The 25,001-nt window shown below is 41.2% G+C and overlaps 1 protein-coding gene across 1 annotated transcript in view; it reads right to left on the minus strand.

The window, feature by feature from the left end:
- The window catches only part of STAC (SH3 and cysteine rich domain), a 110,396-nt gene extending 86,552 nt beyond the window's left edge, over positions 1-23,844 (minus strand). Inside the window, exon 1 of the mRNA XM_057706867.1 lies at positions 23,600-23,844. Within this exon, the coding sequence (XP_057562850.1) occupies positions 23,600-23,710 (111 nt within the window). The 5' untranslated portion in view covers positions 23,711-23,844. The remainder of the gene's footprint in view (positions 1-23,599) is intronic.
- Between the last annotated feature and the right edge of the window lie 1,157 nt (positions 23,845-25,001).

Here is a 25,001-nt window from a genome sequence, read left to right on the forward strand (position 1 = left end):
CCTAGAGTCTGTCATACAGAGTGAAGTAAGTCAGAAAGAGAAAAATAAATACTGTATGCTAATGCGTATATCTGGAATCTAAAAAAATGGTACTGATGAACCCAGTGGCAGGGCAAGAATATAGATGCAGATGTAGAGAACGGACTTGAGGACACAGGGTTGGGGAAGGGGAAGCTGGGACGAAGTGAGAGAGCAACACTGACATATATACACTACCAAATGTAAAATAGATACCTACTGGGAAGCTGCTGCATAACACAGGGAGATTGTTGATGCTTTGTGATGACCTAGAGGGGTGGGATACGGAGGGTGGAAGGGAGGCTCAAGAGGGAGGGGATATAGGGGTATATGCATAAATACAGCTGATTCACTTTGTTGTACAGTGGAAACTAGCACAACAGTGTAAAGCAATTATACTCCAATAAAGATCTAAAAAAAAAATTCCACTTCCAGGCGCCAGTGAACTTCTGTGAATTTACTCACACATAGTTTTACTTAAATATTTCCATCATCAAATAAGTATAAGACAAATATCATGATATTGCTTATATGTGGAATCTTAAAAAAAAGGGTACAAATGAACTTAGCTACAAAACAGAAGTAGAGTCACGGATGTAGAAAACAAACTCTACCAGGGGATGAGGGGGAGGGATAAATTGGGAGACTGGGATTGACATATACACACTACTATATATAAAGTAGATAACTAATAAGAACCTACTGTATAGCACAGGGAACTCTACTCAATACTCTGTAATGGCCTATATGGGAAAACAATCTAAAAAAAAAAGGCGGATATATGTACATGTATAACTGATTCACTTTGCTAGACACCTGAAACTAAGACAGCATTGTAAATCAACTATAATCCAATAAAAATTTTTAAAAAATGAGTACAAGTAACACTGGGGAAATCTGAAAAAAATAGGTGGATTTTATTAATGTCAATATCTTGGTTATGATATTATGCTATAATTTAGCAAAATGTTATCACTGGAATAAACTGGGTGTAATGTACAAGGGCCTCTCTGTATTATTTCTTATAACTGCATATGAATCTATAATTATTTTAATAAACACTTCAATTAAAAGTAAAAAATTTTCATCATCTGTTTCTTTTGATCTATATGTATCTATCATCTATCATTTTAATACTTTTTACATACATGAATTATTCTACACATTTTGTCCTGTGATATGCTTTTTCCATGTCAGATTATAGACAGAAATAACTAATTTTATTAATACTTTTCCATGCTACAGATATAGTGTAGGGTGCTGAATTACAGTAGTGATGGAAAACTTGAGGCTGCCCTAATTTTTGCTATTGCCAGCACTGCTCCATTGAACATTATCATAAATACATCTGCATGCACAGGTACATTTAATAAGAGTAATATAATAAAAACTAATACTGGTGGGTGCTAAACGGGCTGGGCATTGTGGTAAGTGATTTGCGTGTGTTACTCATTTAATTGTCACAACTACCCTTTGAAGTAGGTTTCCTTATGATCCCAATACTACAAAAGAAGAGACTGTGGCATAGAGACCTGCCACTAATTCTCCAAGAAGGATGGCGGAATGGACTTGCTGGTTTTCTTTTTTAAAAAAACATGCTGTTGTTACATGATTGGAATTCACTTGAGTTTATGTATTTGTTTAGTGTGAACGGACAACTTTACAATATTGAGTCTTCGCATCTAAAAAATGTCATGCTTTACACTAATTTAGATCTCCTTATTTGCTTTCCATAATGTTGGCATGTTTCTTCACATTGTACATACATATTTCTTGTTAAACATAATAAAGATGTCATAGTTTTTGCTGGTGTAAAGAAAATTAATGGATTCCGTATTTTGTATTTTGAGCTTGTCACATACAGAATTGTCTTATTAGTCATAAGAGTTTCAATTGATTATTTTAAACAGACTTTCATATAAACTGCTCGTCACAGCAACTTTGTCTCTTCATTTTACTGTTTATTTTCCTTGCTTATTTTTCTATCCTGGAAATTCTAGATCATTGTTGAGTAACACAGGCAAGAGTGAACTTGTCTTGTTTAAGGGGACTCATGTTCCACTGCTACATGGGGCGTTTGGTGCAGTCTCCTGGTGGATGGTCTCCAGCAAGTAAATACATCCTAGCATACCAGGACTCTTTCTGATAATAAGGAATTCCAATTGATTCTGCATCAGTGGAGTCAAAACAATTTTCTCCTGTTTTGTTTCTTGTCTGTTTGTTTTCTTTGTTTTTTAAATCAATGTAGAGAATTACATACATTTTTTAAATGTTTTGCTGCCCTTGCTTTTTTGGGGGTCCATTCTCCTTGGTTATGAGAAATTCATTTTTTAATATACTGATGTCTTTGTGAATGTTTTATGCAGGATTTAATTTGTGTCTATGCTCTTTCGAGAGATATGATGACTTTCTTTTTCAAAGTCATCCCAGCGATTTAATATTGGATTCCAAGTTGGATGCACCTTTCCCTCAGAATCTGAAACCATGGTGCCCTTGACTTTTACTTTCAGTCTGATGTGACTTTGATTCTCATTACAAGAAGGTCACCTGTTTTTTAATTTCTGGAGACATTTAGGGATTTTTCTCTATTCTTGAAGTTTAGAAAGGTCATTAAGACTCTGCTAATTGTGTATTTATAGTTCTTTTCAATTTTACATATCATTGTTATATTTTTGCTTTTACTACTTGACACTGACATATTTGACTTTTACTGGTCAGCATTTATTGAAGCCTTTCAATTAGGAACATTTCTGAAATCAATTTCTATTTTATTTTGGTTAATTTTCTTCATTTATTCTTCATACTTAAAAAATCCTTAATTTTTTTTCTATTTTTTTCTTTAATTATCTTCTGACTTCCATTTTAGCTGTTCTGTCCTAGTGGAGATGACTTGTTGGCCTCCTGTTTCCACTTTCAATATCTCCAGACCTTTCTCTTATAAATTATCTTTTCTTTTTTATCTCTTTTGGGAGATTACCCTACTTTACCTTCCATGTTACTGATGCAGTCTTCAGATCTGTTCATTCTATTTTTCTGGCCTTGAATTAATTTTTCTTTTAGATTCTGGAAATCTTATTTTTTCCAAAAATTTATTCCTAGCATTGGTTGTCCCTTTAAAAAAAATAGAAACCAATTCTTTTGATATGCTCACAATACTTCTTGAATCTCTTTGAAGATGCCAATTAGAAAGTAATTTTATAGAGTTGCCATATGATCCAGCAATCCCATGCCTGGGCATATATCTGGACAAAACTAATGCAAAAAGATACATGCACCCCTATGTTCATAACACCACTATTCACAATAGCCAAGACATGGAAACAACCTAAATGTCCATCGACAGGTGAATGGATAAAGAAGATGTGGTGCATATATACAATGGAATATTACTCAGCCATAAAAAGAATGAAATAATGCCATTTGCAGCAACATAGATGGACCTAGAGATCATACCAAGTGAAGTAAGTCAGAAAGAGAAAGATAAATACCATATGCTATCACTTATATGTGGAATCTAAAATACAACACAAATAAACCTATCTACGAGACAGAAACAGACTCACAGACATAGAGAACAGACTTGTGGTTGCCAAGGGGGACGGGGGTGGGAGAAGGATGGATTGGGAATTTGGGGTTAACATATGCAAACTATTATATAGAGAGTGGTAAACAACAAGGTCCCACTGTAGAGCACAGGGAACTATATTCAATATCCTGTGATAAACCAAAATGGAAAAGAATACATAAAAAATGTATATATATATATGTCTAACTGAAACACTTTGCTGTGCAGCAGAAATTAAAACAACATCATAAATCAACTATACTTCAATAAAAAAAGAAAGTTATTTTAGTCATAATCCTTGCGTTATCTCTCATTTCTCTGGGTTAATTTATTTAGCTCTGCACACTGGTCCTTCTCATCTATGCTTTTGTTGTCTGTTCATATTTATGAGTGAAAAACTAGCTTGATCACACAAGTAGCTGGGATGAGCTTCCTCTGCAGGTAAGGGTCTGAGTATCTCACTCCGTGGATCCATCTGTGTTGGGAAAGCTGACAGGCAGCCTCTGCTTTAGGATATCTGGGTGGGGATCGAAAAGGCAGGATGGAGGCCCCCACAAATGCCAATGTACAGAGGGTTTTACTTTGAAATTTGAATGCTTTCATATATTTTATTCCTGTAGAGCTGCCTTCTGTCTTTTATTTTCTTGGAGTTATGGTTTTTGAAGTCCGGAATTATCTCGGGCTCTGCTCCTCTGTCTGGCCCTTGAATCCATTCTGGGTGACTTCCTAGGCTAACGCTTTAGGTTGTTTAGACAGAAGTCTGGAGGTGTTAGCCTCCAGCAGAAGCTTATACTTCCAGCTCTTTGCATCCTTGGGGAATGAGGAGGAATGACAGGACCTCTGCATAGTGGGTGGATAGCTGCCGAGACCACCCTTGCTCTTCGCATCTGCTAACTCTCAGCTTGGGCAGACTATCCTGAGCTCCTCCGGGAACATCTGCTCTCACGGCTGCAACTATTAACTCCGGAACCTGCTTTGGACAAGTTTTCTCTTATTTGCTTTCTCCATTACTTCAATGCTCTCTGCCTCAAATCTTCCACAATTTCCTCACAAATTCTGGCCTGCTGATGGCATCATTTTTCATTTTACCATAGTCATTGAAATAATCTTTTAATGTATATTATCTGTTATATCAATGGGATTTTGCAAGAAAAGGCAATTAAACGCCCCTAGTCTAGATTCTGAATGATGAATCTTTAATGACCCTTAAAGTGCGGCTGACCTTTCACCTGGACAAGTTACCTCCTCAGCCCCAGCCTGCTCACCTGTTGTTTGGATCGAATATTAACCTACCGCGAAGGGACTGTTGTAAAGATGAGAAACTGGATTCAGAGTACCTGGGTGACAGGGACTCCGTACACGGCATCTGCTCTTCCTACCTGCACTACAGTGATTTCGCTGCGCCTCGCTGGAGGGGAACACTATACCTGCCAGTGGACAGACAGTGAGACTCAGCCCGACACAGGACTCAGCCTGCAGCACCCAGCCTCAGCTACCTACAGAGTGGGGAGGCTGGGGAGACTTAACCAGTGGCTGTAAGCGTCTGGCTTCTCATCTGTAAAGCGGGCATTAAAAACAAGATCTGTTTGGGAAGGCTGTCGAGCAGATTAAATAAAATAAGGCCTGGAATGTGGTATGTAGTGACCAGTCCTTCCTCTGCCCTCTTTCTCCCCTTTTCATACTCACTCTTCCCCTCCCTCCATCCTCCTCCTTTCCTTCTTCCTCTCTTCCTGTCTTTCCACTATCATTGTTGTTGTTACTGAACCTGGATCTGGAGAATGTATTAATCCTTTTATTTATTAAAAATCGTTATTGAATATTTACCCTTTCTTTAGCCTCGTGGGGAATAAAACAGATATAGCGCTTTCCCTACAAGCCGTTACTGCTTTTGGAATGTGGATGTGGAAACGGTAAACCAAAGAAGCAACAAAACAACCAGCAAACAATCGACAGGAACTTAGAGGCAGAGATGGGTACAAATTTCAGTGTAGGCTCATATCAGTCACATGCCCCTGGAGAAATTGCTTTGCTTTCCTTAGCCTTGACCTTTGTGGTCTCCTCATCTGTAAAATGAGGAAGAAATGGAATGACGTAGACAGATCACCTTGCACAGTAAGGCCTAGGGAAACGTCCATCCCTTCTCCCTTCCCTCGCTTTGCCAAACCCTGTAGTGGGGACCACCCTGCAGGGCCAGCTTCAAGGGGTCACCACCTGTGCATGGTCACGCAAAGCCCTGCACTGAGAAGAGCCCTGGATTTGGTTTAATTCTCTGCTGTTGCTGTCCAAATTCTTAATAATGTTTGAACAAGGAGCTGAGCCCTTGTCATTTTGCACTAGATCCGTAAATTATGTAGCTGGCTTTGCTTGCTATGACACAATGTATGAAAGAATCTGTATTTCTGTCTTCCCAGTAGACAGGGAAGAAGCAGATTCCCAGGTGCCTGAAGGCAGCATCTACAGAATCCTAAGGCCGGGCCATCTGTGGCTACAGCTCTCCCAGTGGCATTTCTATCCACGTTCCCAAAGCAGCCGGTGCAGGCTTCCCTGGGTTTCCTGCAACACTTCTAACTATAGCTCCGATTTGACACACTTGCTATTTTCTATCCAGGTCCTTAAGGTAGTTCTCTGCAAGGTTTTGGAAATGATGCAACTTCCTGCCTTTTTGTTAATGACTTTTAAAGGAATGAGCATGTTTGGAGGATAAGAAAACTTCTAGGAATAGGCTGGAAAAGGCAGGCTCATGCTGTGCATGGACTAGAGTGCGTCCTCGAACGTGAAACCCCTGCCAAGGAGATGCACAGCTTGGAGGTGCCACCTGTTCCTTTATTTCCAGAGGGGACAGAGATTGCTTTTCACAAGCCAATATGACTTCAAAATGGAGGGACAGCAACCTTCTTAGAGGTTTGATTTCCTGGTTGTTTCAAAATGAACCCCAAAAGTTGTTTGTAGATTTGAGCAAGTTAGTCTCAACCACACGACGACCTCCTTTGCCTTCTTTATCCAAGTCCACAGCTGGGAAAGAAGGCAGGGGCTGTGGGAGGGGGAGAGAGGTTGGGGCAACCGAGTGCAGTCCTGGCGCTTCCCTCCTTGCCAGCTGAGTTCACTCTGGCCATTTGTGGGGTTACAGAGGCTACGACCTGAGCCCTTACATACACGCAGACCATCCTGAGTCAAGAGAACATCTGTATGTAATCACAGTCAAAGCAATAAATTAAGAAGACGGGTTCCACAAGGATGCAGAGTAGGTATCTCAGTGGCAGTACCTGAAGTGCGGTCTTTGTACCAAGTGTCAATATCACCTGAACCTTCCAGCACCAAGAAGTTTGCAACAACCAATCACACCCCCCTCCCCTTTTAGTATAAAAGAAACCTGAATTCTAACTTGGGGAAGGTAGTTCTTTGGGACACTGGTCCACCACCTTCTTGGTCTGCTGGCTTTTTGAATAAAGTCTCTATTCCTTGCCCCAGCAATGTGTTTCTCAATTTACTGGCCTGTCATGGGGTGAGCAGTAGAATCTTAAGATAGATTTATTTATTTATTTATTTATTTACTTACTTACTTACTTACTTATGTTTCTGGCTGCACCACGTGGCATGTGGGACCTTAGTTCCCCAACCAGGGATCGAACCCACGACCCCTGCAGTGGAAGCATGGAGTCCTAACCACTGGGCAACCAGGGAAGTCCGCAGTAGGATCTTAGACTGGGTAACAGCAGTGCCCACCACCTCTCCCCCCAGATCCCTCGTTCACCCTCCTCATGCTGTATGATGCAGTTACGAGGCAGTGGTGCCTTAGGGTGTAAGCAGCCGGTTCCCATGGCCTACAGCTCCTACATGCTTTCCTATGGTGGGTGTCTATCAAACTTTTTTCAAATGTAGCACTCCTTTTTTGACTAAAAAAAAAAAAGAAAGCAAAATTCCTAATTGTGGAGCACGGAAAAGGGGGATGACTGCTCTGGCTGAAGCAGCGCATGTAGAAACCCGAGGTAGTGGGTGCTGTTCGTGCCCTGCCCAGAACCTCTCTGCTGGGGCCCTTGCACCCACCTTCAAGATGCCCAGGTCTGCAGATCATTCTTTCTTCCCAGAATTGCCCTCAGCTAATGGAAACTGTCTCCCCTGGGAGATTGTGCAATGCCTCCCCTCCCCTCTGCCAACCCCCGCAGCCAAAGACGGATGCAAACAGAGTAAAGCAGTCCTGCCCTATTGCTTTAAAGCCAGGACAACCCTGTGGGGCTGTCTGTGCCCTGGAGTCCCACCGTGGATCAGGCCAAGATGACCTAAGACTACATTTTTCATCAACCCCATCTCCTGTTCTTTCCTGCTTCCCTTCCTCCTTGTAGGTTTCTCCTGAGAGCACACCCTCCATAAATTACATGCTTCGGAACCTCATACTTTTCTTTTAGAGATCTCAAGGTGAAGAAGAAGGTGAAACAAAATAAACTCAGTACCTTCTGCAGCTATAGCAACTTTACATGTTGGAAGTAGGCGTCCTCAAAGTTGGACCTGTACGATTTGATGATTCTGACCACCGAGACTGAGGTCAAAGCTGTTGCTCTCCCCGTGTGCCTCTGTCTGCCCCACAGCTGCTTCCAGAGCCTGGGAACTAAGGGCATGGTCTCTAAGAATGAGAGTCAGGCTTTCTGGGCAGCTGTCTCTAATCAGGCTGTGGACGAACTTACAAGGGAGGATCCAATTAAGAACCAGAAAGCGTCCTGCCATGAAGCTAGATGGCTTGGCATATTGCTCTTGGCTCCTGATATACAAGCTTAAAATATCTCCCATCTTCAACCCCATGATTTATTACAAATTACAGTATCAGGTTTTTTACTTCCTGTTGTCTGCCAAAGTCACCCTATAGGCAGTCTATAAATGGAAACTTTGCCAAAATAATTCTAATCACAAGGACTAATACACAGATCACATATAAAACCATGTACACTGCTTTCTTGGACAAGTTCATAAAATTCATGAAATTCTCCAACACGAACACACTTGGGTTAGAACCAGACGGAAGTTATTCCTTCTGGAAAAGAGACCATTCAGTGATTAAGAATTCGCACATGTGAGAGGCTTCAGTGGGTTGAGTTGTGGTCTGACACGAAGCCTCCTGATTGTACATCATGTTCTTTCTTTTATTCATCCAAAGAACCATAAAGTGTATGCTTTAATTTTGTAAGCTGAATTTTTCCTTTTGCTCTTTTTTTTCTCATGCAACATATTCATGGAACATTTACTCTGATCATGTTATTGTACTTTCAGGCTATATACCTGAGGGGAAGAGATAGAGTCTGGTATAGCAATTAGAAAAAAAAAAATCACTCTATCGAAATTGACAATAATGAAAACTTCTATTTTGGAATTTATCTTTTCAAATGTTAACTGGAAGCTCAGATCCACTGGGGATGATCACCAGGAAACTCAGCAACATACGAAGGATCCAGTAAAAATGGATTAATGAAAAAAATGGTACCAGCAACTTGAGCTTAATTTGTCTTTCAAACAAGAATTAGATAATTAAGAAACATCAAATCTATAAGGAACTCAACAACTGACTTATAGAAAATGCAGCTAAGAACCAGAAAATGTAAGCAAAAGTCCAATCACTAGGTAAAGTCACTAAGTAAAACCAAAAATAAAACACTGAAACCCCCAAATCCTCTATTTAATTCCCTGATAGTCCATTAAGTTCAGTTTCCGTTTTCTGTTAAGGAACATGAAGTTCTAACTAGTGTGATGATTTATTTTCTAATACAAAAGCAAACTAGAAGAAGCATGTTAGAGGACTCAAAGTAGACTGCAGAGGTAGGAAGAGTTAGAAAAATGTTAGAATCAGACACAAGAACCAAGAGGGCACAGCAGTATGGAGTTATTAGTGCAAGAGAAAAACTCTACTGCCTGCAAAAAGTTCAATAACTGATATTTAAAATGGTGATCCTGAATAATTAGGACAAGGAAATTGCAAAAGCAACTGCTTTGAAATTTACAAAGCATTTGCAGCTCTACTATACATGAATGAAATTCCACATGGCATATTCTGCTTTTGAAAGTATGGAGATATGAACCAGACTATAGAAAGATTTGCAAGCAAAATTCTCAACAGGGAAATGCCTGGAACATAAAAGGATATGTTCTCTTTTATCTGGAAGTGTGGACCCTCCAGAATGACTCCTTTCCTGAGCATTCTTGCCTGAAAAGTTTTCTCTGTCTTTTTTTACAGTCGGAAAGATGGTGCAATTGTGCAGACAAAGTCTTGGGAATGGTTACAGAAGTGGGTGGCAATGTTGGAGAGAGTGGAAGACAAGATCTTAGGAGGAGAAAAGTTTAAGGACTTAATGAAGTCAGGATATTTGGAAGGGTCATCTGCAGTATACAAAAATCACCAATGTTCATGACAGGGGTAGGGTTGGAATGAGTGAGAGTGAGCCTTGAGAATGAAGAGAGCCACTTGGGTTGGTAGGTGACTGCTGATGCTAGCAGTAGGTAGAGGAGCCTGAGTGCGTGGATTTTAAAGCTGTATGTTTTCGCGGAGGAGAGATGAGTCTGGAAGCAGTAGTGCAGTGGCCTCCCCAACTCCCAAGCCTGACGAAACAGAAAAGAGACACCACTGGAGAGGCTGCAGGGGAATGACTGGGCATCAGAGTCAGAAGTGCAGGACACATCCGAGAAGTTGAGGAGAGAAAGGATTTTCTGAAGAGTAAATTCCAGAGAGTAGAGTGGAGAGTATTGACCGCTGGGGGAGGGTGGCAGATAGAGATCACAAGTAGATGTGCAGACCTGTATGGAGATAAAACTGTGAGAAAGGAAGGGGGCTCTGCAGCCCTGTGCTCTTCTGGTGACTGACATCCCAGGGAAAGGGGTGTTGATGGGAATCTCTTCCAAGGTCTCCAAGCTACCTTGTTCTGATAAAACTGAGAGTGTTGGAGAAGAAGGGAGGGAACGTGGGGGTCTTGCCAGGGCACATGGAACTCTAGGACCTCCTCTCATGTCAGTGTGGAGGGCAAGGGAGCAGGGGCATTCCTGGGGGCCCAGGGTGTTCTGGTTCCCGCCTCTTTACTCTTCCTCTTGTGCCTGACCTCAGTCCTTCAGGCTGTGGTCACAGCTGCTCCCAGACCCGAGGAAAACATGCTGACCAACACTTCAGCTTTGGGGGCCATTGGAAACAGACAGCAGGTCCGAGTTTCATTTCGTCCGAGATTCGTCCGAGATAAATGAAGCACCCTCTGGGGGCTGACAGACGTCTTGTTTCCTGTCCATCTGCTTCTCAAAACCTCTCTATTCAGGCCCCCTGGGGGTCATCGAGGATGAGTTCTGTTTTTCTGGCTTGGCTGACTCCATGGACGATGCTCATCTCTGGATGAGAACACATCCAGAAGAAGAACACACAAGGAACTTCCCTGGTGGTCCAGTGGCTAAGACTCCGCGCTCCCAGGGGGCTCGGGTTCGATCCCTGGGCAGGGAACTAGATCCTGTGTGCTGCAACTAAAGATCCTGCATGCCGCAATGAAGATCCTGCATGCAGCAACGAAGATCCTGCATGTCTCAACTAAGACCCAGCACAGGCAAACAAACAAATACAAAAGAACACACAAGAACTGAGCTGGCATCTGAGTTGAGAACGATGAGATTAGTTGAGGGTAGGTTGGATTTAGAATACATGGAGGGCATCAAGGCAGGTTGTCCAGAAGGCCGTTGGATATACTGATCTGGAGCTCAAGAGAGCGATGTCTGTGTTGGCTTTGGATTTGGGAGTTATCAGCAGTGGATAAAACAGAAAGGATAAGTAAGATGTCCCAGAAAGACCCAGAGAGATTATGAAGACTGAGAAGGGCTGAGGGCTGAGAACAGAATGCTGGGGAAGACCAACTCTTGAATGATGGGTGAAGAAGGATGTGACAGCCAACAGGACTAGAGAGGAACTGTTACAGCAATAGGAAAGGAATCAAAGGAGAAAGTGGGATTTAAGGTAGGAGCAAAGAGGGAGCACTTTTCTCTGATAAGGCGGAAACATGAGCACTGGTGTTTAATTTTCCTGATTCCAAATTCAGATCTAAGGGACCACTGTTATATAAACACAGAGAACTATTAAGAAGAGGGATTTCACAAGATAAGAACACATAGGAAGCCTGCTAGGAACAGTGAATATGAGATGAGCTTGAAGGAAGGTCCCAGGACTATCCTTCAATAACTCATCCAGAGATGTTATGAAGATTTAAATGAAAGGAATAATTTTCTGGCAAAATACAAGTTAACAAACCTGATTCATGTCAATATAGAAAAAGAAGACAATAGAATAAAAAATACAAAAATGTTTTCAAATTTTATTTTAAAGTAGATGCTAGGTTTAGATATATTGTCCTGTTTTTTTTTTCAAACATTCAAAATGGAGATCTGGGTTGTACACACTGTTTCACAGAACAAAACCCAAAAATAAACAAACAAACAAAAACATCCATGTATATCTTCCCAAATAATTTTTTTAAACTTGGGATATCTTTAAAAATAACATCTGACCAAGGACACAAAATGACAGTTACAGAGCAATCTTTCTTATGTATATGGATGTAAAAATAATGAAGTATTGGCAATGAAAACCTAGCAGTTTATTAAAAGAAAATCCCCATGGTCAAGTGGGACATTTTCCAGGAATGAAGAGTTTAATTTAGGCTATCTATTAATACAGTCTGTCACATAAAGAGGCCAAAGGACAAAAAAAAAAAAAAAAAAAAATTACATGATTACCCCGATACTTGCCAAAAAGTCACTTGAAACAATTCCACACCCGTTCTTGATGGAAATTCTTAGTAAGCTAAGAACATTACCCAAATTTAACATAAGAAACACTGTCTCAGTTTAATTGCAAACAGAGTGGGAAGTCTGGAATTCATGTAGAAGGAGGACTTAAGAAATGATTTAGTTGGAAATGGATTTGTCTTAGAGTTAAATTTGCAAACTACCACCTGATGTTTCTCAGGCTGAATGTGTAAATTTTCAGTGGCTTGCAGAGTAACTTCAGATACAAGAGATCTAAGAGCACCCCTTAGCACTAACACCGTATGATACACACCTATATGCAATGCACACTTACAGTAAAACTTTGGTGGCATTTAAAGTTAGTTAGGTACTAGCCCAATACCTCCAAAAATATTTACTGTATTTTAGGATATCTAATGCAATAATATTCTGTCCCTACCTACCCCCCTCTCCCAGTCCCCCAAAGAGATAATCATAGTTAGAGAGGCAAAGTTATTACTGTAGATATTATGATAATCTAATAATAGTAGCTAACACTGACTTACTATGTGCCAGGTACTGTGTTAGGCACTTGGGATACACTCATTAACCTAACCCTAATGACAGTGCTGCATTAGTATGCGCGTTTTACAGAAAGAACATGAGGCTCAGGAAAGGGAAGGACAGGGAAGCTCGTTAAGTGGCATCCCAAAGCCGCACCGGGAGATTTGAACACAGTTGCTTCTGACTCCAGAGCCCACACTCTGAATCAGTAAGCAGCACTGTACTTCTTTATTAATGAATAAGAAATGGCACCTAAAAAATCTTAGATTACAAAATTAACATAAAACTAGTATAAAATATCCAGGAAATAGCTAACAGAGGACTGGGCAAAAAGTATTTGAAGAAGATTACTAAGTGTTTACGAGTGGCATAAAAGATGTTTCAATAACTAAAGATAAGTACTACATTCCTGGATGAGAAATCCTACTATACGTAAAGGTTTCACTGAAACAATCTTAAAAGTTTCATGCAATTACTCTCAAAATATTATATTTATAACTTGATGAAAAATCAAAAAGGTGAGTGCAGCTAAATAAATAAATAAAATTTCCAGGAAGGTACTTGTATTATCAATTGTCAGTCTATTATAAAGCTACAGTAATTAAAACATAATTGTAATGTCAAAGTACAGTGTAGTAATAAATGCAGTCATTAGAATGTAGACAAAGCAAGAGAGTAGCACAGACATATATATACTACCAACTGTAAAATAGATAGCCAGTGGGAAGCTGTTGTATAACAAAGGGAGTCCAACTCGAGGATGGAAGGTGCCTTAGAGGACTGGGACGGGGAGGGTGGGGGGGACTTGAGGGAGGGTGGGGGGGAGTCGAGGGAGGGAGGGAATAAGGGGATATGTGTATAAAAACAGATGATTGAACTTGGTGTACCCCCCCAAAAATAATAAAAAAATAAATTAAAAAAATAATAATAAATAAATAAGAAAAAAAAAAGAATGTAACAGATGACTGTAAGAGAACCTAGTACATATTACCATTTATTACGTAATAGATGCAACATTTCAAATCAGTGAAAAAAATGAATTGTTCAACAAATGGTTTTAGAGGTCATCATTCAGAAAAAATTAAAGCTCTTTCTTACCACATAACAACATAAAGTCCAGATAAGTGAAAGTGATAAAACTAAAAAGTATATAATAAGGAGCTAGAGAAACATATAGATTAATATTATTTGCTCCCAGGGTGGGGAAGACCTTTCTAAATGTAAATGGAAAAAAGAAGCCATAGCTAAATAAATCTGAGACATTTAACAACATTAAAAATACTTTTTCATGTTGAAAATGTAATAAAATTGAAAAATTTCAGTCTGGGAAAACATTAGCAACATATGTGAAAGACTATGGTTTTAATATTTATAAAGGATTTTAAAAAATCAATAGGAAATAAATGCTCTAATAAAATAGATGACATGAATATATAATTCACAAAACAAGAAAAAAATTTTAATATAAAAATAACATTTTCTAGTGAATAAGTAATTAAAACAACAAAAAATTTCAATACATCTTTGCTCTTCAAATTTGCTGATAAAAGGCTAAGAATCTAACAATAACAAACAAAAAAGAAAACAATTCAATTAAAAAATGGGCAAAGGCCTTGAATGGACATTTCTCCAAAGAAGAGATACAAATGACCAATACGCACATGAAATGATGCTCAACAAGACTAATCATTAGGGAAATGCAAACAAAAACCACGAGATAGCATCTCTCACCCATTAGAATAAAAAAAAAAAAAACCCAGAAAATAACTAGCGTTGGTCAGGATGTAGAGAAATTGGAATCCTGTTCGTTCCTGGTGGGAATCTAAAATGGTGCAGCCACTGTGGGAAACAGTATGGTGATTTCTCAAAAAAATTAGACAGAATTATCATATAATCCAGCAATCTCACTCCTGACTATATGCCTGAAAGAAATGAAAGCAGGAGCTTGAAGAGATATTTGTACACCCAAGTTCACAGCAGCATTACTCACAATAGTCCACTGATGGATGAATGGATAATGAAAATGTGGTATATACATACAACAGAATATTATTCAGCCTTAAAAAAGAAGGAAATTTTGACTTACAACATGTATGGACTTGGAAGATTTATGTTAACTGAGATAAGCCACTTACAAAGGGACAAATATTATATGATTCATCATATATGAGTTACCTAGAGTAGTCAAATTCACAGAATCAGAAAGTAGAATAGTAGTGGTTGCCAGGAGCTGGAGGGAGTAGGATTTGGGGAATAATCGTTTAATGGATACAGAGCTTCATTTGGTAAGATGAAAAAGTTCTAAAGATGGTGATGGTTTACACAACAATATGAATATATTTAATGCCACAGAAAACTACATTTAAAATGTAGCCATTTAAAAATTGGTAAGAAGGCAAATTTTATGCTATGTGTATTTTAACTCAAAAAAAATCCGAGGGAGATGGAATTTTACTGACTACATAGAGTGGAGATCTGAAAAGAAAGAATGAACAAGAAACAAATTTCTCACCAATTCAGGCTGATGAGAAAGAAATCTTACTATAGACATAAGATGGGCAATAAACAAATATTTCCTTGGGAATTCATAATCACAGATCTGCCTTCACATAGATTTGGGGCTTAAATTTACACAGCACAACTTGTTCTAAGACTCTCGAAACTGAAAAAAGGTAACACAGAATTGGGTTCTCAGGTAACGATGCCCTCAGGCACTTGGTGGAAGCAGTGTCTGTGCAATGGACTCTATTATTGGAAGAACTGATAGTATGAAGATGCCCATTCTCTCCAGATGGATTTGTAGATTTAATGCAACCCCAATCAAAATCTGAGCAGGTGTTTTTGTGGAAATTGATTAGTGGATTCTAAAATGCACATGGAAATGTCAACTGAAACAGTTTTGAAAAAAGCAGAGCAAAGCCAGAAGGCTTACTCTGCCAGATATCAAAACTTTTTAATAAAGCGATCATATTTAAGACAGCGCTGTGCTAGTACAAGGACAGACAAACAGACCAGTGGAGCAGAGCTGCATCCTCCACCTAAATCAAAAATACAGCCATCTGATTTATGGCAAAGGTGCCAGTATGGGGCCATAACGAATCTTGACCCCTACCTCACACCTGCAGCAATTTTAAATGGATTATAGACTTACACGTGAAAGGCTTAAGCAATAGAAATAACATTTCTAAGAAACACTAGGAGATATTCTAGGAGAACACCCCCATGTCTTTGGGGTAGGCAAAGATTTCATAAGAGGAACACAGAAAGCACTAACAACCATGAGAACGTTAATAAATTGACTACATTCAATAAGAATTTCTGTTGAGAAGAGAGAAGCCACAGGATGGAAGATATCTGCAACACATTTAGCTTTAAAAGTACTTGGATCTAGAATATGTAAAAATTCCTACAAATTAAAAACAAAATTGGGCTTCCCTGGTGGCACAGTGGTTAAGAATCCACCTGCCAAAGCAGAGGAGACAGGTTCCATCCCTGGTCCGGGAAGATCCCACATGCCGCGGAGCAACTAAGCCCGTGTGCCATAACTACTGAGCCTGAGCTCTAGAGCCCACGAGCCACAACTATTGAGCCCATGTGCCACAACTATTGAAGCCCGCATGCCTAGAGCCCTGCTCCTCAGCAAGAGAAGCCACTGCACTGAGAAGCCCGCGCACCACAACGAAGAGTCACCCCCACTCTCTGCAACTAGAGAAAGCCCGTGCACAGCAATGAAGGCCCAACTCAGTCAAAAACAACAGAAAAAGACATATAACCTAATAGGAAAACAGACAAAAGAGTTGAATAACTACTTCACAAGAAGACATTCAAATGACCCAAAGCATAAAAACTGCTTAACTCATTAGTTATTGGGGACATACAAGTTAAAACCGTGGCACGAAAGCACTAACCACATATGAGAACGGCCGAACTGAGAAATACAGACAATACCAAATGTTGCTGGGGTGAGGATCTGATGGAACTCATATCCATTGTTGGTGGGATTACGAATTGGTACAGTTACTTTGGAAAGCTGACAATATCTACTAACATTGAACTTATGTATACCCTACAGCCCAGCAATGTTGCTCCTAAGTATACACCCAACAGAAGTGCCACAAGGGATGTGGATAAGAATGGTCAAGGCAGTATCACTTCTAGCAGCCCAAACCAAGAAAGAATCCAAATGTTCCACCGTCAACAGAATGGTTAAACAGTCACATAGTGGAATGCTATATAGCAGTGAAAACAAACACGGTTGCTACATGCAGTGGTATAGATGAATGCCACAACATAATGCTAAGTGAAAGAAGCCAGGCATAAAAGAGTACACACTGTATGATTCCATTTATCTGGAGTTCAAAAACAAGTAAGATTAATTCACGTTGTTAGAAGTCAAAATATTATTTACCTTTGGGAGGAAGTGACAGAAAAGGGTATGGGGGAGATTCTAGGGTGCTGATAACATACTATGTCTTGATTTTCGTGTGGGTTACATACAGATCAATAATTTATTTTTTGAAAATTCATTGATCTGTAATCTTACGTGTGCACTTTTTAGTATGATGTCATGCTTCAATAAAACATTTACAAGAAAAAAAGCTATGATAGACCTTTCTAGAGAGCACTGTGTCAATGAGAATAAAAGACCTTCGAAGTGTTTATATCCAGACCTAGCAATTCTACTTCCCATGAAACAAATCAGAAAAATATTCAAATGCTGATGTATCAGGAAGCCCATTTTAATACAGATATTTTTTAAAAACTTGAAAGCTAAGAAAAAATCTAAATGTGCCATTAGAAGAGATTGACAAAATAGGTATGGTACAACAATGGCATATACCATCTTTAATACTTATCTAAGAATACAAGAAAACTGTTTATGTACAACATGAGGTGGAAGAAAAAACACAACATGCATTTATGTATACATTATTTCAATTTTGTTTCAAGCACGCTAGCGAGTGTGTGTGTGTGCGCGAAGGAAATGAAAGAAATACAGCAGAAAAACCTGAACAATCCTTATGTCTAGATCATTGTAAGATACATGAATTTTTATATTTTCTGTGCTCTCCAGTTTTCCACATTTAGTGCTTATTACTTCTATAATCATGAAAATAATTTAATAAGGACATAGTCAACCTTGTAAATCCAGCTGTATCTGAGCAACGCTTAGATTCTTTGGCAACTCGGTGGAAGCAGCAGGTTGCCTTTGCCAGAGCTACTTCTTTGGATTGAAGTATAAATGGGACGTGAAGAAGAAGAGAAAGTAAATACAAAGATTCTTAAGTATCTTGGTTGGAAGGGAAAACATCTTGCTTTCTTTGACATTCTATAATTCTTTTAGTCTAGACCAGTGTTTCTCAAATTTGTCTGTACAATAAAATCACTAAGGAAGCTTTACAAAAATGCTGATGCCTGGAACCTTCACTCACAGATTTCAATTTAGTAGGTCTAGCCTATGGTCTGGACTCACCAGGGGATCTGAATGCAAGGCCAAGATTCCATTTCCTTTCTTCTCCCCTGAGTAGAAGTTAAATTCCTTACCAGTAATAGCTTCATATGTATGCAATGGGTGAGCTGGCCACAAAGCAGGCAGTCAATAAATAGTTGCTGATTGATGGACACAGAAACCTTTCTGGGAGATGCAGGGCGCATCCACATGGTTAGGAATCGCTTCTCAATAGCTTAGAGGGTGGTCCAGATTCAGAGAGAATCATCTAGGACTGGTTCTTGGCTTGGCTTGGCTTGGCCACCTTGGTCCATGGCTCCAGCGGTGCCCTACGTGGCTTACAGCAACCTTTCAAAATCAAAGTCACATGCTGGTGAGTCTATAGCTTATCTTCTTGGGGATGCAACACAGCTAAGATGAAATCTCACTGTAGTCAACAGTATAATTGAAAGTGCAAAGGGAGAAAAACTCAGTTACACTATTGGAATGTCAGTTTTGATTACTGAAATTCTTCCAATGATGACATTTGCGATTGGCCAGTGACAGAATCATCTAATTTGAAGCAGGAAGAGAAAGTAAACAATGCTTTTGCGTACAAATGCTTTCAATGTATTGGGTGTTTTACATATTCTCAGACCTTACAAAAAACAACGCCAACTGGGAATTAGCATCCCCATTCCAGATTTTAGCAAGCCGAGGCTCAGAGAAGTTAGGCGGCTTGCCCATGGACACAAAGATGGCAACTGAGAAGAAGAGACTGGAACTCTTGTTTATTTGACCTCAAAACCTATAATCCCCTCATATCATCAAAATGTTACTTTGTATCATATAAATGGTGGCAAAGGGCGCCCATACCAAACTTCATGTGACACCCTAGTAAGAGTTCTATGCTGTCAATAATTCAGCAGGACAAAGGACATTCATTGCAATAAGGGATGCTGAAACATGAGATTTTTCTTAGTATTCAGTGGTCTCTGTTAAACACTTAGAAAATAGATTGTGGTCTTTCTGGGATAGTTAGCGGAAAGATAGAGGGGTGTGTGGTTCATTAGCGGTGTTCAGACTCTTTCAACTCGACTAATTTCATGAAAAAACAAAACCACATAAACTACATTATGACTTGTGCTTACCAGAATTTACTCTGAAGAAATGGTGCTGGGGTATCCAAGGTTTCCAAGAAGGGGTTCTTAGACAGGGGTATTGGCAGTAACTACCTGTGTGATCTTAGGCAAGTCACTGCCTCTCTCTGGGCCTCGATTTACTCAAGAGAGAAAAAAAAAAGGGAGGGGATATTTAAATAACCTTTGAAGGCTATAAACACTTATTGATCTGGTATAAGCTATGGATCCTTTTCCTAGATGGTGCATATATACATGTACATGAGCAATTTTGAAAGTTCTGGTTGTTCACAGATATTCCAAAGACAATTTATGGACCTCCAAAGAATATACTGACCCTTGATTTAAAACACCTGGAGTATGTGATAACGGGACTGCAGTCATGTTTACAAAAAGAGTCCTTATTCTTTAGAGATGCAACTGGGAATATTTATGAATGAAATTCTTTGATGTCTGGAATTTGCTTTAAAATGATCCAGTGTGTGTAGGGAGGGGTGGGGGTAACAGATGAAACAAGATTGTCCATGCATTGATAATTGGTGAAGCCAGGTGATTAGATACATGATGGTTCTTTATAGTATTACTTCTGCTTTTGTGTGTGTTGAAATTTTCCATAATAAAATAAATTTACACAATAAAAAGTATCCATAATTGTAAAAATACCCAGAACAGATCATCTCTAGTGTTTCCAATTCTAATATTGTATGACTTAGCATTCCAAAGAATCTGCAGAGAAAATGGACTTCTGAAAACATTTTATGTGCTCAGGGCACTGAATCATTATCAGTCTTCTCTAATGGACTCTGCAGACTAAAGGGTTTGTTGTGGCCCGGTTTTCCAGATGGTTCTGTGATATTCCATTTAATCACTTCCGTAAATATACTTCTCGGGAAAGAGTAGCAAAATCAAATGCAAAGAAGATGGGTAAGAATTGATCTTTAATCATTTCACATAATAATGTGGCTCAATTTATTTTCAAAGATTTCTTAAGATGAGAAGAATAAAATACAGTTGCAAATGGCTTTTAGTGGCATATAAAATACTTGGTTAGGATGTTAGGTGAAACAGTACAGGATGTAAAACAGCATACAGACATGAGAGACAGCCGCAGGTGAGAATTTGTCCCCCAGAGCCATGCTACCCGGGTTCCTGTCCTTGCTGTGTCACTCAACTAACTAGGCAATCATGGGGAAGTCACCTAACCACTTGAGCTTCTGCTTCCCTATTCATCAAACAGAAATAATAGCACAATCTCCCTCACAGGGTTATTATGAAGGGTCAAGTTGTGCCTGACATAGACCAAGTACTCAGTAGATGCTCATCGTCCTCTCAACTGAGTAAATATAAAAACAATGAAAAAAGGCAAATATGCAATCAAGATATTATCAGTAGTTGCCTCTGGATTGTGACTAAAGGGTGATTTTTTTTCTTTTCTTTCTTTTTTTTTCAGGACTTTTCAAATTTCCGAGTATTTGGTACTCTTATCATGAGAGAAAAAAGTTATTTTAAAAATGTGTAGTGAAACCTAACCATCAAAACAAATGAACATATATAACCAAAGAGAAATGGACTCACAGATACAGAGAACAAACTAGTGATTGCCAGAGAGGAGGGAGGTTGGGAGATGAGTGAATGAAGTGAAGGGGATTAAGAGGTACACACTCCTAGTTATAAAATAAATGTCACAGGGATGCAGTGTACAGCACAGGTAACATAGTCAATAATATTGTAATAACTTTGTATGATGACTAACCTATAAAAACACTGAATCACTAGGCTGTACACCTGAAACTAATACGATACTGTAATGACTAACCTATAAAAACACTGAATCACTAGGCTGTACACCTGAAACTAATACAATACTGTATTTAACAAAATAAAAGAAAAAACTAATTTTAAAAGTCTTTCTTGAGAAAGTTTACTGTCCAGAGGGGCTGAACCACCCTGTCCCACACAGTATTTTCACAAACAGGCCACTTTAGAGGAGGGTGAGATGGGATGACTACTTGCCCACGTCCTCCCACCAGACGCTCAGCTTCAGGATGGAAGATCCTTGTCAACATCAATCATCTTTCAAATGTGGCACTCCTGGTGCAGAATGAATAGAGCCTGCTTCTGCTTCTGTTTCATGCCATCCTGCCGTTCCCTTACCACACCCTCCACATCAGCAGTTTAGCCTTTTCAAGAAGCATGGGTCCCTTGAGAGTATCACAAACACTATGCTCCCACCCCCACCTCAGATTTCACCTTCAGGCACACTATTTTGCATTCAATTTCTTGGTGTTCATGGATCCCCAACCCCCATAGCCCACCTCCACTGATTAAGAACAGCTCAGCCATGACAGCAAATTTAGGAACGTATAAACACACTTTGAAAAAAACTGACGTGTACAAATCCAAAACCATAAGCCAGATAAGTTGGTGGATAATGACGGGTAAAGTACATATGTAGTTTTTGCTTTGCCAAAGAATTTACATTAGGATGTCTATAAATAGCAAGCCCATATAGTGTGTGTGAACTGTGCTGCTGTATAACCAAATGCTAAGCACTTTCTAGAACATACCTACAGCATAGCAACAGGCTCAATTCAAAAAGTTGAATACTAGTTTCACTCTTGAGTTCAGCTGCATTCATTTACAGTATTCTAGATCACCTTCAAAGTGGCCACTACCCCATATCACTTAGGTGAATGAGGGTCAATGATGGACAATGATGAGGCAGCCAGAAACTTCTGGTCGGAGGGGCAGTGGTCCATGTGCATGGGTTGTGAGACCGATCTGGAGTGAATCATCTATGGTGAGATGGATCCTATCTCCTTAACTCAGGAGGGAAAAGGGTAAACATGGACTGAGTCCTTACACTGTACCGGGACGGACATTAGGTCATCTCACTACGTCTCGTGACAATTCTGGAAGGTGGGGCTTCTGCCCCCATTTCCACCTGAGTTACAGAGAAGTCGACACACAAGTTCCAGGTCAGACAGTTATCAAAAAAATAACATAAAGATAATGCAAAGCTTTCTGTCTTGGATTAGCATATTTGATGGTTCACTTTGAAAGGCTGGGATACGTACAGTGGGCAGCATCACTTAAACTGAGAGCCACTTAGCTATGCTTTTGATCCTGCTGATCTGTCAGTGGCTTCCAGGGATGAGTGTGAAGGGAGTCCCATAGGAATGGGACTCTTCTTTGCCCCATGTGACCTGCCCTCCAAACTGGCATCCTACATCCTTTCCTTCATTCCTGCACAGGAACTGCCCCCACATTCCCAAGACGTCCAGGGAACTCCAAAGGAGATCTGGATAAAGAGCCAGGAGTCCTGCACTTAAAAAAATCCATGTAACTACAAACTCCATCTTACGGTTTTCACTCCCGGCTGAGATGCCATTTGGCATCGCACAGCCAGCAGCCGCATTTTGCTTGATTCTCTTCCAAGATTTCCAAACATGTGCCTGGCACCCACGAGAGTTTCAGAGGAAGTGTAACAGTGACAGAAGTGCTGCGGGGTTGGTTTTGTGTATGTCAGTATAACTCTCAGAAAAGCAAGTGTAAGTCCGAGGAATAACTTCCACAAGAGAAACATCAACTTTCCCGAGAACGCGGCATTTCCCTAGTGTTTCTGAAACGAGCGGTATCGGAGGTTAGGGATGAGCCCTGTTGGAGCAAAGGGTCTCAGACCCTTGGGCTACAGGCAAACCTTTGCTGGTCGGCAAGTGCCCCAGCTTTTCTGGAGGAGTATCCCTGGGCTGTCTGTCTGTCTCTCAGCCTTCAGGAGCCGCCTAATACCTCCACGCGCTTTGGGCACACGCAGATTCAAAGCACAGAAGCAGCACGCCACCACCACCCAAGAAAGCCACCCGAACCTGGAGTCAATGTGAATTGCGGGTGCCGGCAGGGTAGAAACCCTGCTTAAAGCCCAGAGGCTGTGTGGGCAAGAAGGCTGCGTCCCCGGGCATGTGGTCCAGCATCGCCAGCAGCGAGTCCTACCGGACGTTCAAGTCTCAAGGGAGGTACAGTCCTTGAGAGGAACTAGGGATGCGTCTCAGACTCTGGCGCCAGGGCCAGTAGGGAGGAAACAAAGGTAGACAGAGAAGGAGAGAAGGCGAGTGAGTTTGTATTCTCTTGGGGCAAGCGTGCGCGGTAGCGCGGTACCTTGGATTCCTGGCTGCCGGTGGACGCAGGAGAGGGCGGTTGTTCGGCGCTCGTCGTCTCCTTGGGCAGCCCGTCCATGCCGTCCTCGCGGGCGCCGCTCGGGGGGATCATCGTGGCGGCGCGGGAACGGTGTTGGGCTCCCGGAGGAACAGCGAGGCTCGCCTCCCTCCTGCGCGCCCTCCCCGCCGCGCGCCGGCTCGCTCAGTTCCGGAGGCCGGGGACTCCCATCCTCACCGAGGTGCCGACGCGCCCTCCTCCGGCCTCGCCCCCAGCCCGGCCCTGCCCACCTCCCCCGCACCACCGCGGGCAGGGGGAGAGCGCGCCCGCCGCGCCCCGCCCCGCCGCGCCCCGCCGCGCCCGCGGCCACCTCGCCAGCGCCCGCACAGTCGTGACTGCCGCTCGGCCGCGGGCAAGCGGGCTCGAGCTGGCCCGCCCGCCGGAGGAGAGGGGCGGGAAGTGGCTCCGGGGCGGGGCTGCGCGGGCCCCCGCGGGGAGAAGCTGGGCAGGAGAGGGCAGCGCCCTCGGGAGGCCCTCCGGGGAGGCCGGGCGCGCACAGCAAGGTCTGGGGGGATGCTTTAGGAAGTAGACGGAAAATTTAAACCAAACCCCGAATGAACGATCCAGCCGGACGGACCACCTGCAGCAACTCTCTCCTGCACCCTGAGAAACAGCGACTCCCAAGGAGCCCGTGACTTAGCCAAGTTATTTATAGGGTTTAATGACGGAGGAAGCAGAGCTGGGGGTTCCCTGGCCTGAGGGCGCTCCTCTTTCCTTGGTTCGGTTGTGGACTAAAGCAGAGGGATACTGCGAAACGTGGATATGTCCTAGTTTTGCTGTGCATTTATGTGCTAAGCCGTCACACTTTTTACCGTATTTAATCCTCAGAGCCACCCTATTAGGCTAGGTATTACCAGTCGCATTTATAGATGAGAAAACTGGGAGGCTAAGTAACTTGCCCTAAGTCGCTAAACTACAAATGGTGAGGCTGGGATTTGAACCCATTTTGGCTTCAACATCCATGCTTTTTTGGACTGTGAGTCTCAAATCTAGGCCAGATCTCCAGAGCTGAGGAGCAAATGGGTGTTGCACTATAGCAAGGATGTCCGGGCTGTTTACAGAGGGACAAACCCGTATGCCTTAGTAGATCTTTCGGAAACAGATGGCCCCATGGGATAAAGGGTAGTGTCTTTTGAAGGAAAACCTCAGTGTGCAGGGAAAGGAAATACATTTGTATATTTAAAAGCCTTTTTTCCCCCTCTACAAATAAACTCCTTAATTTTCTAACAAGAAACTATAAACTTACTCTCAGATTTTATTTATTAACTATATAAATGTTTGCAAGGCCAGCTTCTTGGTGTTACTGAATGCCAAGTTCCTGTGCCCAACGCACGGTGAAGCCAAA

This window comes from Hippopotamus amphibius, chromosome 13 (assembly GCF_030028045.1).
Source record: "Hippopotamus amphibius kiboko isolate mHipAmp2 chromosome 13, mHipAmp2.hap2, whole genome shotgun sequence".
Classification (NCBI taxonomy): domain Eukaryota; kingdom Metazoa; phylum Chordata; class Mammalia; order Artiodactyla; family Hippopotamidae; genus Hippopotamus; species Hippopotamus amphibius.